We start from the raw sequence: 18,264 nt of genomic DNA on the forward strand, positions 1-18,264 counted from the left end.
AGTGCACTGGGAATTATATTTGCCATGGTTCTGGAGTTTATCCCATCAGGAATTGCAGGTTTGGTTTTTAGCCAGAACTGTTCTTAGTGGGGTGAGCAGTCCGGCCTGCAGCAACCACCCTCCAATTGTGCCAATAATTTGAGGAAAGAATGGGAAATCTGTCCCCTTCCCCGGCTTCCTGTCCTTTCCAGCAGTTTTGCAAAAGTCCAGTTAACAAATCCTTGGGGAAGAATGGGAAGCTATTAAAGCATTTACCATAGCACGTTTGGCCTGGGGAACACGTAGGTGGGAAGATGTTGTCAGTAATGTTAAAAATACACTTTAACAAACTACACACCAGTGCAGGAATTTATTATCTGAGCTATTTAAGGAAACACCCATTAGGTTGGGATATGTCATCATTAGCTCTGGATCACACATAATGATTTGGAGTAGTTTAGTATATTAAATCCAGGTCAAGAAGATACAGCTCTTTACTCCAGGAAGGCAGAGAATGTTAATGAGGATTCAGGATCAAAAGTGCCAGATAGCCTCATGGAAACCATGACCCAACTATGACATGCGTCTGCTAGGACTGCTAACAGGCCTGGAGAAAAGTGTTCTTTAGTGGAGGTTTAATGGGATGTTCTTTACCAGGTGATGCTATTTACCTCCTTGCCATGAAAAGTTTCCAGTGTCTATTTCCACACATTACATCTCTGTTAAAGGGACAGGACATTTTCCCCTAGGCCTGTTGGAAGCCCTATCTATCCCCCTTACCCATACATTTTTTGGGACAACTATATGCTATAAGTAGGGTTGCCAACCTCTAGGTACTAGCTTGGAGATCTGCTATTACAACTGATCTCCAGCTGAGAGATCAGTTCACCTGGAGAAAATGGCCGCTTTGTCAATTGGACTCTATGGCATTGAAGTCCCTCCCCTCCCCAAACCCCACCCTTCTCAGGCTCCGCCCCAAAAATCTCCAGGTATTTCCCAACCCGCAGCTGGCAAACCTAGCTATAAGGGACTGTTTAAACCCACATCTGCCACAATCAAACAGACGGAAAAGGGTGAGGCCCGGTTTAAAAGGAGCAAAAGGGTATGTGGGTGACAGGAGCTGAACTCTTATGGCTAATTTCTCTGCAGCCTTTATCTGCAGGCACATTTCTACAGTTGCTGATACTATAAAGCAAGTCAGGCAGAAACAAAAAAGGGCTTGGGGGAAGAGTCTGCAGAGAGGCTAGGGTCAAGAAAAATGGGAGAGGCTGGAGAGTTCAGCTCCTCTCACTCCTTAAATCCAGCCCCTGCTGTGCGGTTGTGGCTAACGTGGTTTTAAACACACAGATCAGCCACTGTGCTGTACAGTTTGACCCTTAACTTCCCTTGATTGGCTCCTCTACCTGCAACAATAATACCAGCTGTGCAATTTCCTTTCCACTGCAGCTACTGTTCCTGCAGAAAGGGAATTTTTTTTTAAGATAGCATCCACCCTCCTACTGCATCTTGACACAACTGAAAATTTCTCCTGTTATGATATTGCTTCTGAGCAAGTCTGTTAACAATAGGATGTTTTGGAGGTTGTTAATTTATAGGGTTACCATACATTGGAAGCGACTTGATGGTACATAACATGCACGTGTACACACACACGCGCACACAATATTGCAGCTTCCTACATTTCTGTCGTGGTGAGATATATATATATATATATATATATATATATATATATATATATATATATATATATATATATATATATATATATATATATATATGAGAGACGAGAGCACAAGGGAAGCCTGCAGAAGGGAGATGGGTGCTTTTCTTAGTACACCCTGATGCTCAAGACAGCGAGTTTAATGTGTCGATGGTGAAGTTCCTGCTTTTCTTGGTTGCTATCAGCTGTGTGGAACCTGTGGGGCACCAATATGGATTGGAGCACTCTGCAGATTTGTACTGTGGGTGCTGAAAGTAATGTAGCAGGCAGCGCTCCCATATTCTGAAATAACTAATCCCTGGACATGTCCAAATGCACAACAGCCACATGGCCCTGTATGGATTAAAATGACAGCTTGAATCTTGTAAGGAGATAGCATTAGCTGAATGAACAGGTGTTGGTCCCACAAGCACCAAACATTTATTTCCTAACATTAATGTCCTTTTTGATTTCACAGGCCAAATGTCTGTGGGGGACAGTGTTGCTCAGGATGGACAACTGCTCCAGGGACAAACCGGTGCATTAAACGTGAGTACAAAAAAATAAAAAATGTTGTCATCATCATTTATACAGTGCTAACTGTGTGCAAGGCATTTCACAGACTGACTGAAAAAAAAAGGAAACTAATGCAAAAACCAAGGAACTTCCAATCTGAATTTCCAACTTGATCAAAACAAGGTGTTGGAGCCAGTGGGAGAGACGGGATGGCAGAGGGAAAAAAGAGAGGGTGAGGGAGAGGCAGGTAGATACTGGGAGAGGGAAATGACGGATGCAAGCAAATTCTGCAGTTAGTGTGGAATCCTAAGCAGAGTTACACCCCACAAAATCCACTGAAGCTAGTGAAGTAGCACTGGCCTCATTTGGGCTGGGGCAAAACCAAAGACTTCGTGAAAAAGTGGGTTTTAACATTTCTTTTTGAAGAGCTGGCACCATCTAATGGTGCCCACCTGTTACACTTGTACGCTTCTGACTCCAATGAAGTCACTGAGCTTTGAACAGTGTAGCTTTGCTAAGAATGGCACTGCAAGTGTTCCGTGAGAGATTTCTAGGCATAAATAGGTACAAATCTTCAGTCATAATTTATTCAGAATTGATGTCTCATTTAACTCAAATGTGCTGTAATCAAAGGCAACTGGTTTCTATGGATGTATGCAGTAGCCAAGGTAGATACAGAGTGAGCCATTTCCTCTTATTCCTTCTTACTGGTACAATGATACCAGGTTATTTGTTTGTTTATTTAAAATTTATATGCTTCCTCTCCAAGGACCTATTCAAGGCATCTCATAAAGTAAAAAAAGAAACAACCCCCCAATATAATCCTAAGAACAGCAGCACACACAAAAAAAAACAATAACAAACAAGCCATAATAATGAGCCGAGGCATCAAAATAGCATCAAACAAGATTCAGCAGCCTAAAATGATATTCATAAAACAATTCTCAAGCTAGAAGCATACAACAAAAACAGCTTTAAAAAGATGAAATCTTTCAGTTAAAAGCTTGGGTAAAAATAAATCTTTTGGCCTGGTGCCTAAAGAAGAGTAAGGAAAGAAAAATACCAGGCAAACTCCAAGCGGGAAAGCATTCCAAAGGCATGGTGCCATCACTGAAAAAGCCCTGTCTCTTATTGCCTCCATGAAGGCTTACCAGCCATGGAGCTGAGTCTATAGTGGCCATGAGGCCACATACAGCATAGGTGAGTCATCCCTAGTTCACTGCTGCCCTGCTGTGCTGTACAACTGCTTTTTGCGATGCTGCTGTGCCTCACTCGGGGATTTTAGTGGCTGTAGCTAGTTGAGCTATACCAATTCATGCTGTTGTGTCAATGTGATGTCCTAAAGGGTTGCCAATCAGTTACTTTTCTGACAGCTGATCTTTTAAAGTGGTTCAAGCAAAAGGTGCTACTCTAAAGGGAGGTGAGGTGACTCTAAATACCTGTGCCTCGTGTTCATGGCTTCCATGAGACCCTTCTTGGGAGACGTTTCTTCCCCTCTTAGGTTATTATTTCAGCAATTGCTCTCTAATTTTAAACATGGGAACTTATAAGCTGGGGCCTCCCACAAGGCAGTTTGCCTTCAATATATTTATAGGCATAGGGACAGAGTGGAGTGATTTACAAGGAAATAGTCCCATGGAGGGTTCTGATGACATCATTAACCATATGAGCTAGAAATCCAGCGATGCAATTAATTACACTGTAAATCAGGGCAGCCCATTGGTTGCTAGTTAGTTTTCTTAACCTTTTCGTTCAGTTACGCTTTTAAATTTCTAAATGCTACAAACCTCTGAAACCACAGAAGAATTATTTAATATTACAAGCCTTCAAATCCAGCTCTTGCTGCTTGTGGTTTCTAATCCTGCATGCAGCAACCTGCCTGAATGACTCCAGCCTGCTGCCCAGAATAAGGCTTTACAATTTTTGATGTAGGCGAGCTTGAAATCATCATTTTGGGTTGGATCCAAAGTGTTTATCCACTCATGGTTCTGCACGATGAATGAACTTGAACATCCTGGCTTTCCCCACTCCTCCACATGAATCCTGCTGGGTGATCTTGGGCTAGTCCCAGTTCTCTCGGAACTCTCTCAGCCCCACCTACTTCACAAGGTGCCTGTTGTGGGGAGGGGAAGGGAAAGTGAGTGTAAGCTGCTTTGTCTCTCCTTTCGGTAGAGAAAAGCGGGGTATAAAAACCAACTCTTCTTCATGATCCCATAGGGTTGCCAGGTGCCCCCGGCTACCAGTGGGGGATAGGGTTGCCAGCTCCAGGTTGGGAAATTCCTGGAGATTTGGGGGTGGAGCCTGGGGAGGACCAGGTCCTCAGTGGGGTACGATGCCATAGAGTCCACCCTCCAAAACATCCATTTTCTCCAGGGGAACTGATCTCTGGAGATGAACTGTAATTCCAGGAGATCCCCAGGCCCCACCTGGAAGCTGGTATCTCTACTCACAGAAAATGCCCTTTTGTCTAGTCATGGAGGAACACTTTGGGATGGATCTAACCTATAGCCTGAATCCAGCCCATTGCTCTGTGCTCAGCAATAGAGGCCTGAGCTCTGGTCGGATGATTGTTCCTCAGCATGAATGAACAGAGAATCCGTCCTCTGACCTACTCATGTTTTCAAGTTCTAGTAGACAAAAGCCGCAATATAGCAGGTCATGATCACTCTCTTGTTCAAATTATAAAGGCACACTAAAATTAAATGGATAACAGTGAAAAAGAGCCAATCTTAAAATAAACTAGTGGCTTTCACTAAATCATGAATATCATATTCTTGTTTGTTTCACTTACAAGAAAGTTTGTGTGTGTGTGTTAAGTGCCGTCAAGTTGCTTCCGACTCATGGCAACCCTATGAATCAATGTCCTCCAAAATGTCCTATCTTTGACAGCCTTGCTCAGATCTTGCAAACTGAGGGCTGTGGCTTCCTTTTATCTATATATAATGGTAAATGTGAGTTCAATGGTGAATGTGCATAAACACCTGTAATTGTGCACATTCAATGGTGTGCACAAACTTCATCCATGGTACGAACAAGGGGTGTTGGAGAATATGCACTAATGGACAATAGCAATATAGTGGGGTGGGGGCAGATTTTTTAGGGGCAAAAAAGGAGAGGACCAATTTATACATCAGGAGTGAGAGCCAGTGTAGAGTAATGGTTAAGAGCAGTAGACTCTAATCTGGAGAATCAGGTTTGATTTCCCACTCCTCCACATGAAGCTTGCTGGGTGACTTTGGGCCAGTCACAGTTCTCTCAGAACTCTCTCAGTCCTACCTATCTCACGAGCTGTTTGTTGTGGGGAGGGAAAGGGAAGGTGATTGTAAGCTGGTTTGAGACTCCTTAAAGGTAGGAAAAAGCAGGGTATAAAAACCAACTCTTCTTCTAATGACAGAACTCCAGCATCACAATACTTTGTCTTTCTGTCACTGTATTTAAGTAGTTAACACCATGTGTCTTCAGTTGTTCTACTATACCAGAGCCTAAAATGGTTCAACCCAGGTTTTATTTATGACTGAGGGCCTAACTATATATTATACTGTTTCTGGGCCCTCTGTGGGTCATGTCAAATCAGTTGTGCACTGGGAGCTTCATGTTTGTGCTCCCAGTGATTTTAAAAACTTGATTCTCAGGCCTGCGTGAGCCCAGTTTGGATTGGGATGTGATATGTGGGAGGAGGGGGCTTAAATCTTCTTCTGATGCCATTTTCCCAACCTGAAACACCCCAGGGTAGACTTTGCCTCATTGGGGAAACCTGCAGGTAGCCCATTGATAAATGTAAGTTTTTCTAATGAGGCAAATAATGGCTCTCTGAGGCATTTCAGCCCGGGAAGCCAACAAGGGGAGGCTTAAGCCCCCTCTACCTACATACTGTGGTCCTGATCCAAATCAGGCCCTCATGTGCACTAGGATATCCATTTTGAAACTTAATCTCAAGCACATCAAGTTTGACAGGACCCAAGGAACATCCAAGAAACATTGTAATGTGTAGTTAAACGAGTCTGTCTCAAAAAGATAAACCTGGTCTATGGAAGACTGTGGTCAGCCAATGTAGTTTTGTTTGTACTAAAGCTGTTCTGATAAAACCAGCCTTTGCCTGGTGGATGGAACATAGGGCTGGCCAACCTCCAAGTGGGGATGGAGATCTCCTGGCATTATAACTGATGTCCAGATTGCAGAAGTCAGTTCCCCTGGATAAAACAGCTGCTTGGAGGCTGTAGTCTATGGCATCATATCCCAACTGAATACTCTCCTCTCCCCAAACCCTACCCTCTTCAAGCTCTACCCCCCAAATCTTCAGGAATTGTCCAACCTGGAGTTGGCAACCCTATCAGTGGAACACTTCACTTGCAGTTGTTCTATGAAAACCTTATTGTTGCACTGAATTCAGGATTCACATCTAAGCACAATGCTAATGACCTGAGAAGACTAAAAGCATATTGCTGCAGTTTTGAACAAAAGGAAAACTGAGATTGCATTGCTTATCATACTGTGATTCATAGGAGCAGGACAGGACAGAACTGTGATTGCTATTGTCCTTGCTATGCTTACTGTGATTGCTATTGTCCTTGCTATGTTCATGCCATCCGTTGTTTCATATTCCTGCCATGATATTTCCCATCCTGCCCTGTTGCTATCCCACATTGAGAGTGCACCTGTGAGTAGCTGCTATCGCACCCCCCCACCCCCTTTACATTCTTTTTGTGGTGGCTTTGTAAGCCAGCTTGGACATGTTTCGACTGGGCTGCCTTGCATTCCTTGCAAGCAGACACTACCAGGAAGTCACAGGCCTATGCTGGGACATAACACAAAAACCTTGCCTTTCTGGTTGTCTGTACTGTATGAACACAATAAAACAGGGGAATAGTGTTATAGATTTCCAAATCTCTCCCGTCAGGAATTCAGTATTATTGGGAAGATTTGACTGACATTTGTCTTATCCTTAAAGGATGAACAGTATAAAAGGAGCAATTTACACAGCAGTTCTCCAAAAATAATCTTGGAACACTTAGGAAAATGGTTAGCCACTTAGCAGGCTTTTGAAATTGTTACGCTTGACAATTAAGAAATGTCAGGTGTAAAATTATATGCTGATGTGGAAGTTAGATCCTTATTTATTAATCAAAAATGGGCCTGAAGATGGAGATGGATGATTAAGCTTTGATGAAGAACTTTAAAAATTCCCCAGATATTAGAAACTTCAACCACACAAAGATTTCATTGTTGGCCCAGCCAAGAAACACACCTGCAGCTGAGAAACAAAGGACAGTAAACACGTTATTAATTTGGCATATTTGGCTCAACCTACCACCAGACATGAAAGTATCCCCAGCTTCAAGTCCAAAGTATGGTGATATCACCTACCTAAAGTTAAAGCATTTTTCTCTAGATATGACTATTCTCTAATGATCTTATGTTCTTTGACCGGAGGCTTTAAAAACATTTACGATTTTAGCTGGTATATATTAGGGTCAAAACACATATTGGATCAATACACTGGTCAGGTGGCTGCCCTATGGGGAAACTCCCCAAATCTTCTATTTTATAATAATGCCAGTCTTAGCATTTCCAGCTGGTAAGATCATATCTTGTTATCTTTTAATTTTAAAATTGAACCCCTTTTGATTTTTCAAAAATTACAACCTCTCCACCCTTATCTGTCATTACCCACCTTGTTATTATAATCTTTGATCTCTTGTCTTGATTATTAAAGTCAGGATTAATGTAGGTATGATTTTGAGATAACAAAAGCGGTGGGGTAGGGAATTCAAAAAGAGGCCACAGAACTAGAACAGGGAGTGGTAATCCTGTGGGTTGTACCGAGGCAAATTGCCCTCTCCTTCCTGAAGCTGAAGCTGCTTTTTGTTCCAAGGGAGAAGACAAAAAAGTACTATACAAGAATCTATATGATCTTCCCTCCTGCAGCAGCTATTATTTAAAGAACGTTTATCTTGCCTTTCAACCTGAAGGTCTCCACAGTCGCTACCAATAACAAAATCAACAGAAAAATAAAATTACAATAACACAACTTAATATCCGAAATACAATCATCTGTAAAACAGTAAACAAATAAAATACAATCTAATAAAACAGCAATGGCATAAAAATAGTGGTAACAATGAGTAAGAACACGGTTATTCGTTCAGTGAACAAATGAAGCTGCCTTATACTGAATCAGACCCCTGGTCCATCAGTGAGTATTGTCTACGCAGACCAGCAGCGGCTCTCCAGGGTCTCAGGCAGGGTTCTTTCTCATCATCTACTTGCTTAGACCCTTTAACTGGAGATGCTGTGGATTCAACCTGGGACTTTCTGCATGCCAAGCGGATGCTGTACCACAAATGCTTTCTAATAAAGGACTCATAACAGCCCATGTTTGGGCTGCAGAAACTTTATGGATGTTAATTAACAACAGTGGTCACTCAGTAGTGATGCCTGGTCTTCCATCACAGCCGGAAACTTCCCAGCAATCCTATCTGCTGTCTTCTGGCACCTCAAAGGCTAGTGGGAGAAAAATTTGGGGGAAATGGAATAGGCATGTCAGCTTTGTGCCATTACTTCCAGAAAAACTGGCAACAATGTTGTGATGTCAGGGACATCGCTCTGAAATTTGCCCAAAACTCTATGGCAAATCCTAGAGCACCCCCCCCCCATGTCATGACATGACTTCTAATTGTTGCATCATGCACTGGCACACCTGTCCCCATCCCCCAAATCTTCATGTGGGTGCTAGGCCACAGCCAGGCATTGCTACTAATTACTTATGTTAAGTAGAATATTTTCAGTAATGTAAATACGCATTCTTATATTTGCTCTTTGTTGATCTCTTGCTCTGGATTTTGATGTAGTTTGACTATTTAATTATAAAATAAAGCAGACCCTTCTGAAGATAAGACAATCAGGCAATGGATCCTGAAGTACTGCCCCATTATCTTACTTTCCTTCATTGGGAAGCTTTACGCTTCATATTTATACTTGAAATCAGTTTCATAGCTGGAGACTGTGGGTGTTTTGGGGAGAGAGCAGGCTGGATTCTGAAGAGGGCATTCAGTGTTAGATAGGGTTGCCAGTCCTGGCTTGGGAAATTCCTGGAGATTTGGAGGCGGAGCCTGGGGAAGGTAGAATTTGGGGAGGAGGGAGGGATATAATTCCATACAGTCTACCCTCCAATGCTGCCATTTCCTCCTGGGGAACTGATCTCTGTTACCTGGAGATCAGTTGTAATTTTGGGAGATCTCCAGCCGCTGCCTGGAAACTGGCAACCCTAATGCTAGATCATTGCCTGATTCTTCTGCACCTGGCAGAGAAGTATGTAGCTTGCCCAAAGGATGTGCTTTGTGCAACCTTTAAGGACTTAAAGGTCACATTTGACTCTGTATCGAGAGAGTGGGGCAAACTTATGCATCCTCCATTGATTGCAGACTTTTATATTTAATTCAGCAATTATATAATAATCCCACTGCTCATGTTCATTGTGGCCTCAAGGGGCAACTGACAACAGACATCCCTCTGTCCAGGGGTATGAAGTAGGGTTGCCTGTTGGCTTTCCTCCTATTCAATCTCTATATTAATGGTCTTGCTGGGGACTTAGCAGCAGTGAATTCTTATACCCCTGTTCTGGCTAGTAGTCGGACCCCATTGTTATTCTATACAGATGACACTGTCCTATCGAGATCGCCGGTAGGTCTGCGTAGTGTGCTAAAAGTCTTTCAGAACTCTTGCACTGGAGAGGGTTTGGTAATAAATTGTGAAAGACCTAAAATTATGGTCTTTTTGGCCCAAAAAGCTGAATAATCAGCCAATTGAGCAGGTGTCCCAGTTTTGTTATCTAGGTGTTGTTTTTCACGTTTCTCTCTCTTGGCAAGCTCACAAAGAGTGTGTTCTGCTTTCAGTGGCTGGTTCCACAGTGGCTGTCTGATGGTTGTTGTTTTTTTGCCTCTGATGGGGGTCAGTATGTCTCTGCAGCAACTAAAGTCTTTAGGGCACTGGTTCCCAATCGGGGGTCCGTGGACCCTCAGGGGTCCACAAGAACTAAATTAAGGTCCGCGAAACAAAGTTATAAACCCATAATAAATTAATATTTTCAATTAAAAGTTATCTATTATAAAAATATATATATTCAAATATTATTCTAAGTTTAATGTTTAACTAACAGTTATGATTAAAGTTTATTTTCAAATTCTCTGAATTTTTATTTTGAACCTTGGGGTCCCTGCACCGAACAAAAAAGTCCTAGTGGTCCCTGGTCAAAAAAAGGTTGGGAACCACTGCTTTAGGGCTAAAGTGCCATCTCAGCTTTTATATGGTGCGGCCGTTTTGATTACTGGAGTTGCTCATTCTGCTGATCAACCTTTTGAGGTTGTTCTTTGGGAAATTAATGGAGTTCCTTGTTATGTTGCCTCTGTGGTTCTCTGATTGGAACTAGGCTCAGGATCAGTGGAATGCGAAGCTTAGAAGGTGGCTTTTTACTTTTATGGGAAGGTCTGGTTTTCTGAGGATATCAGTAGTTTTCTTTCTCTTTTACATTCCGATCCTTATTTTTCACTTTGAAAGTCCAGTCTTGAATGCAAACTTTCTTTTTTACAGTTGTCACCTGTTTGTTGGCCCACAGGCTGCTAGACTATCCTTAGACAGAGCATTGGAGGCATTAGACTGTCGGTTGGCTCTTGGCAGAGCTTGTAAAGCTTTTTTTGGGGGGGTATCACTCCCCGTTTTACACTTCCATCTTATTTTCATCAGCTGAATGTCCCCAAATATCAGATGGCTTTTCTATTGGCCAAGCTAAATGTTTCCCCCTCTTTTGTTTCGATGGGTAGATTTGGAGGAGTACCCTACTCAGACAGATTGCGTGCATATGGGTCTGGGGTAGAGTTGCCAACCTTCAGATGGGGCCTGGAGATCTCCCACAGTTACAACTGATGTCCAGGCGACAGAGATCAGATCTCTGGAGAAAATGGCTGCTTTGGAGCATGGACTCTATGGCATTATACCCTGCTGAGGTCCCTCCTCTCCCCAAATCCCAACCTACCCCGCAAGGATCCTCCCTCCAAATCTGCAGGAATTTTCCAATCTGTTGGGAGATGGCAACCCTAGGACTCTGGGGTGATTGAAACTTTATCACATATTTTCTTTGTGTGTTGACCACCTCTTTGAGGGATGAGTGGATACAGCCAGTGATAGTTTCCAAGGTTTCTCTTGTTTCTGTGTCTTTCTTGCTAGCTAATACTGATCCTGGTTTTCCTTTGGCTGTGGCTAAATTGCTGACAGCAATGGCTTCTATGCGAATATGGAAACAGAGAATAGTATTTGTAAGATGGGTTCTGTTCAAGTCTGCTGGCTCATCAAATTGTTAAAGAAAGAATGAATGGACCTCTGAAGATGCTCTTTTGAAATGGACAGGTTTGTATGGGTGAAGACAGAGGTATTCTTTTGGACACTCTGACTGGTTATGGGGAACCTCTCATTCCTGATTGATCAGTCACAATGATCATCTGGGGGGGAAGGGAAAACAGGCTTCACCTAATCCTAAATTAATTTCTCTGCTGACGGGTGTTGTATTTTAAAAGGGAGGACTGTGCCTGGGTGTTTTGAAAGATGTGATACTTTGCCAGAATTGCATAGAATTCCAGTGGTGCGCCAATCTGAAGCAGAGACTGATTTTTTTTGGCTCAGCAAATGTTTCTTTTAATAATTATTATTATTAAATTAATAATTACTAAATACATTTATTAGTCACTTCTGTGTAGGAATACACTCAAAGCAGCATACAAATGTAAAAACAGAATAGGAATTAAATATAAATTAACACAGTTACAATGGTTTAAGGTGGAATACTTACCGGAACTATAAGAGCAGCACACCATGTGTTCAAGGACACATTGTCCTGAACACATTACAACACTTACAGGATGCCAGGAGATAAGTGGATTAGAATGTGAAGTGACACAAGCATCTGAACTGCTAAGCTTTGTCTGAACAAAACGGAGCTCCTGGATCTAACAGTCCAGTGAACCATACCTGGGACTGACTAATGTGCCTGTCAGAGTCGGTGGGGGCCTCTAGCCATTAAAATCCTTTCCTTTTCCTTTTACAGTGCTGTCATTCTTTCCTTCGGCTTGTCTTTTTCTAATCATCTCTTCTGGGTCGTGTTGCTTCTCAGCTCTTAGTTCTCAAGAGTGCCGGCTGATTAAAGCCTTCCGCTCACTCAAGTGCTCCTGCTGTTAGTCTGAACGTGCCACAGGCTTGTGCTGGACTGGAGATTGTGGCTAGTTCTGCTTTGTTGAAATCCATTTGTAGGATGTAGGAGTGCAGAAGTCAACAATACGCCCTGGGAGATTGTGTGCCTTGCCAGGCAGCATGTTACTTAGCCAGGAAGAACTGGAGGCAACTTAATGGTATGGGGCGGAGGGGGCTGAAGGAAAATGTGCTGCATGGTCATGCTTATGTTCAGATTTGTTTAGATTTAAGTTTTAACATGGTTTATTTAGAATCTTTGGAGTTCCTCATAATGATAGAATGGGGCTTAGGAATACGCAAGTAGCAAAGAGAATTATATTATAGTCTGAAGGACACTTGTCCTGGAAATAAGCACCACTGAGTAGTAGGGTTGCCAACCTCCAGGTAGCAGCCGGAGATCTCCTGCTGTTACAACTGATCTCCAGCCAATAGAGATCAGTTCACCTGGAGAAAATGGCCGCTTTGGCAATTGGACTCTATGGCATTGAAGTCCTTCCTCTCCCTAAACCACGCCCTCCTCTGGCTTTGCCCCCAAAACCTCCCACCGGTGGCAAAGAGGGACTTGGCAACCCTACTGAGTAGCCTTAACTAGGATTCTGAGTAGGCCTGCTTACAGTCGCTCTCTTCGCCTGCCAGCCCACTGCTAACACAATAAAGCCTCCTTGGGATGCAGCTAGTAGACCAGACATGCCCCTTGCAGTTAGGGTTGCCAGGTCCCTCCATTTTCTCCAGGTGAACTGATGTCTATCGGCTGGAGATCAGTTGTAATAGTGGGAGATCTCCAGCTAATACCTGAAGGTTGGCTACCCTACTTGCAGTATGGGGCAATGCTATTAAGCTGGTTTTTGCAGTCTGAGAAGAGCTGGAAAGGGTAGTTTGCTGTGGGCAGCCAGAGTTGCTAAGAGGTTTAGCAGGGAGAGAGAGAGAGATGATTTGAGGGGATTTTGGCATATTGCTTTGACTACACTAAATGTTCAGGAGGGCATTTTTATAAATGGATCAGAATTGCAGTATAATGGAACAGCCCAGGAGAGCGTTTTTATAAGGGAATAAGATTGTAGTATATTCCATTAGGTGTGGCTCTTTCCAGGCAAACCGACTAAACATGAGAATAAATAAAAGATGTTTATAGTCATGCTAGTCCAAAATCCAAAAATAAACCACAATCCACATACCTTTTATTAGGACCAGCTATAACAACACAAAACATTGTGCAAGCCTTTGAGTTCTCCAGAACTGTTCTTCAGGCTAGTTGCTAAAAAAAAAAAAAAAAAAAAAAAGACAAATAAATTAAAAAAGAGACAGTACAGAGTACTTTTCTCTCTGCCCCTGCTTGTGTAGTATACCATTTGAGGACTGCACCCTTGCTAGTCTGATCCCATGTGATTATTTCTCAGGAGTACCTATATTTCTGGGTTTGAGGCACAAAAATGACCACAACGAATGCTCTTAAAAATACGCAACTTTCTTTGCTGTTTAATCATTAACATGCAAGAAGAGGGCTTTGATCCTGGCTGTGTGTATGCCCCCCTCCTACCATCCAAACCTGAGATAGCATCCCTACTGCCCGCAAATCTGGGTTTAGCGGGTGGAGCTTTGAAGACATTAGACGTGGCTTCCAAGAAAGCTTGAATTGTGGCATTTCTCATTTTACAAATGAAGCACTGAGAATAGTTATTTTATTTATTACAATATTTATATCCCATTTTTCTTTGTGACTCAACACAGCTTACAGATCATGATATAAACCATACAGAATAAAATAAAACCCCAAATAACCTAGCCCCCTCCCAAGATGCTTGCAGCATTAAAAGCTGCAGCAAATAAAATGGCCTTGTAGTGTCTTCTGAACATTTCTAGAGATAGCGCCCCTCACCTCCTCAGGAAGTTTGGCCTCTCAGTCTGCCCATGGTAGGTAGGTATTAAGAGCTGGGCATTGTCTGCTGACAGGAGGCCTTCCTGTTAATACGATTATTCTAGAGAAGCTGACTAAAGCTGTGTTCTGGAGTAAGGGGCCAAAGATTGACTCACTGTCTCCGAAGCCAAACAGTAGACAGCCCACGGAGCTGCCAGACAGCGTCTATAAACAACACGCAAGGCCAGGAATGGCAGCATCTTTCTCTCATTAAGGGACTTTTCTGGGAACTGTACAAATGCTATTTCAGACTGACATGGGCTCTTGGCCATTAGGGCTGCCGGGTGACTTTTCAAGTGGGGGGCCATTGTTTGCATGGATTAATTAAAAGGGCGCTGTCAAAGTCCTAGAAAATCCTTTATTGACAGAGGATGGTAAATTTCAGGCAGGCCTGAAGGTCAAGACACTTCGTTATTTCTTTTTTTCAGCAATAGGTGATTAAATGCTGTTCGGTTCCCCTGGTAGCATCCCTCCCACCTTCCTAGGGCAGTCAAAGGCTGAAATCTCTACAGCTGCCCAGGGGAGAAAGTAGCTGGGTATCCCAAATGCTTAAATGCCTTTGAGAGTCCTAGCCACACAAGAGTCATCTTACCCTGGTTTAAATTTGTGAACTTTTGTGTTTGGGCCAGGGGCAACTTGGGTGTCTTTTAACGGAAATGTAGCAAGAGAAATTATAGTAAATCAGAGAAGCATTTTGTACTTAAGCCTCAAAGCCATAATTCAAGGTTTGAGGGATTCAAAATTAAGAAAATAAAGAGAGTTTAATCTGAAAACACAATACATACCCTCAAAACCCCTTTTGTGTTCTAATGGTACAATCCTAAACAGAGTTACATACCCTTCTAAGCCTATAGATTTCACTGGGTTTAGAAGGGTATAACTCTGTTTATAGAGAGCCAGTGTGGTGTAGTGGTTAAGAATGGTGGTTTGGAGCAGTGGAGTCTGATCTGGAGAACCAGGTTTGATTTCCCACTCCTCCACATGAGCGGCGGAAGCTAATCTGGTGAACGGGATTTGTTTCCCCACTTCTACACATGAAGCCACCTGGGTGACCTTTAGGGTTGCCAAACTCCAGGTACTGCCAAAACAAATCACTAGTGCGATAAGAAACGGCTGTCAACAAATATATCCGCACTCAACTCATATTTTTCATATCCAGAACATATATTAATGGAGAGACAATTAGACAGAAAAGACAGTGCAGCAATATCTACAAGTGAACAAACATCAAACAGGGAAGCAATGGTCCAAAGCACCAAACTATATACAAAAATCTATGTCAAGTTTCCCTATAAGTCCATAAGACTTTCCATATAATTTCAAAAGTCCTTGTAAGAGCGGGTCCTCGGAGATAAAGAAGAAATCTTCAACTTGGGTCTCTGTCAATGAACAGATGCCAGCGATCCACAAATCCGAGTAGCTGCAGGAAGCTCAAACGAGGACCAAGCTGGCACTAGTAACACGGAAACGTCTTCCAGGTAATAGACGCTTTCACCAATAATGGCTTCTTCAGCCTTAGCTTCATTTGCTGCGTAACAGTCTCCTAAGAATCTCTTATGAGGTCCAATGTGCTAGATTTCTGAGCACAATGCAAATTGCTGGAAATGATCTTTAAATGGTGTTAGAGAGGGCTATCTGAAGAATGGTTTCTCCCATTCAAACTGCCCATCAGAAGAGATAATCATTAGAGGCTCTTTTCTGGGTGCTCCCACCTGCTGTCTAGCCTGTCTACCAGGGCTTATCCCTTCATGAAGGTTCAATCCACGGCATCTCAAGTTAAAGGGACTAGGCAAGTAGGTGATGTGAAAGACCTCTGCCTGAGACCTTGGAGAGCCGCTGCCAGTCTGAGTAGACAATACTGACTTTGATGGACCAAGGGTCTGATTCAGTATAAGGCAGCTTCATGTGTTCATGTGGTCCCTTCCTACATGATGCACCTCCTCCAAAGCCACCACAGCAAACCAATAAAGTGAAAATCCACTTGGCACAACCAGTGATCCAAGACGGCTAGGAAGCTGCATCCAAGTAGAACAACCCATCCAAATGAACTCACTTTCTAGTTGTTCTTTTGCTGGATTAGGAAACTAATTTGTCTCCTGATTACTTTAGGAAAGCGTGGGACCCTAGTGTGTAATAATTAATGATGCTTTGTTTCCCCTTGGAGTTTACAGCTGAAGTTGATGTGCTGTAATTAGGAGCGTATGTAGACTCTTGGGTGATTTGGGTGCAAAGTTAATGAACTGTAGCTTCCAATAACTGCTGAAGAATTTGAGTGTGGTGACTTCTGAATTAGCTGGTGGAGGGAACACAGGAATGCTCCTGATCAGATGGGACAGCTTGGAACCAATCCCCTGTCCTAAGTCTATGGGAAGTAACAAAACATTTGATCATATGTTTAGTCTGCCTTCTAGATGATCAAACATGTCTTTCAAGGGACAGCAGTGTTACTTTTTGTATCAAAGTTGGCATCTACCCTCCTATGTTTTATTTCGTGCCTTTCTTGGACAGTGAGCTTAAAATAGCCTTGCTTAGATTTGTAGCTATGCTAGGCAGGGATGCTAAACCTATACCTGTTTTGGCATCTAGTAAAGTTCAGAGGAAGCTGTGCTGAGGAGGACCAATAATGACAAAATCTTAGGATCTCTGCCTCTACTCTTAAGTTCCCTACACACCTCCAGACTATCTGTGTGATTCTGGTCCTGGCCAAATGCTCTTTCTGAGAAATATACTAGCGGAGTTTGTTTCATCGCAAAAGTTCAACATTCACCTGATTATCTTGGTAAAGCAATCAAGCAAAAGAATGGGGCTCGTCAATGGAGATTAAACTAAAGGAACTGCCTTCAGTTGACTAAGGTTGAGACACACTGTGGATACATAGAGATGTCATGGTGTTTGAGCAGTGAGGATATTTCGAATGCGTATTTACTGTTCTCCGTTCAAACAAACCATTTCCCCAACAGAGCAGAGTTCAAGAAAAACTAAAAAGTTCTGAGTTTGCAAAGGAAGCGAATTATCCAGAGTGCTGATTGGGGGGGGGGGGGGGTCGGGGCTGCTGTGGGTGCCACAAACCCACCTGCTCCTCCCATCCCCAGTGTAACTTCTTTTAAACTGATTGGGATTTGTTTTCTTAAAGGTGATGAATTAACATTTAATAAGTAAATAAATGTATATGCAACATTTTACAAAACGTGCACACCAGAAGCATGTAGGAAAGGGAAAAGACTGATGGACTTCGGTTAGAATTGCTGTCATATAATTGCAAAAGTGGAAGAAAGCTCAGCTCACTCTGCAGGATACAATCTGCTGTTTCTCCTGTGTTAATGTTATATCTGTAGGCACCATGTCTTACTTCGTCCCTCAAGCTGATGTTTCTGGGCTACAGAGTTTATCACAGTAGGGGGTCATTGCTCTCTTTTAACTCTTTCCCTTTGCCTTCTCAGCTGTGTGTGACCCTCCATGCCAGAACAAAGGATCCTGCAGTCGTCCTCAGCTCTGCATTTGCCGCTCAGGCTTCAGAGGCTCACAGTGTGAAGAAGTGATTCCTGAACAGGAGTATCACCCCCCTGGCCTTGTGGCCGCCCCCCAGCCCCAAGCAAGCTCCCTTCTGAAAAGGACAGGCAATGCAGAGAGAGAAGGGTCTTTAAGAGGGAGGCAGCCGCCTACCATGCAGAAGTTGCCAGCTGGGTAAGTTGCTCTCGGTTACACATAGGAGCTGTCTTCTTTGTAAGTTAAATGAGGAAGTCCAAGGGCAGGAGATACGATTCTTTCCCCCTCCTTTAATGGACTAATGACATTGGTTCCATTCCAAGGCAGATGTTAGAGGGAAGAAGAAGGACACACTCAGATAAACACTAGATCGAGAAGACCTTCTCCCCAAAGATGCCTATCTGGTCAATGGTAGCCCAACAGAAATAGCTCT

The 18,264-nt window shown here is 43.0% G+C and overlaps 1 protein-coding gene across 1 annotated transcript in view; it reads left to right on the forward strand.

Annotated features, from left to right (window-relative positions):
• Positions 1-18,264, forward strand: part of LTBP2 (latent transforming growth factor beta binding protein 2) — a 147,780-nt gene that overhangs the window by 13,320 nt on the left and 116,196 nt on the right. The window contains exons 2-3 of the mRNA XM_056850879.1: positions 2,157-2,227; positions 17,786-18,029. Coding sequence (XP_056706857.1) covers positions 2,157-2,227; positions 17,786-18,029 — 315 coding nt within the window. The remainder of the gene's footprint in view (positions 1-2,156; positions 2,228-17,785; positions 18,030-18,264) is intronic.

This window comes from Euleptes europaea, chromosome 6, assembly GCF_029931775.1.
Source record: "Euleptes europaea isolate rEulEur1 chromosome 6, rEulEur1.hap1, whole genome shotgun sequence".
Classification (NCBI taxonomy): domain Eukaryota; kingdom Metazoa; phylum Chordata; class Lepidosauria; order Squamata; family Sphaerodactylidae; genus Euleptes; species Euleptes europaea.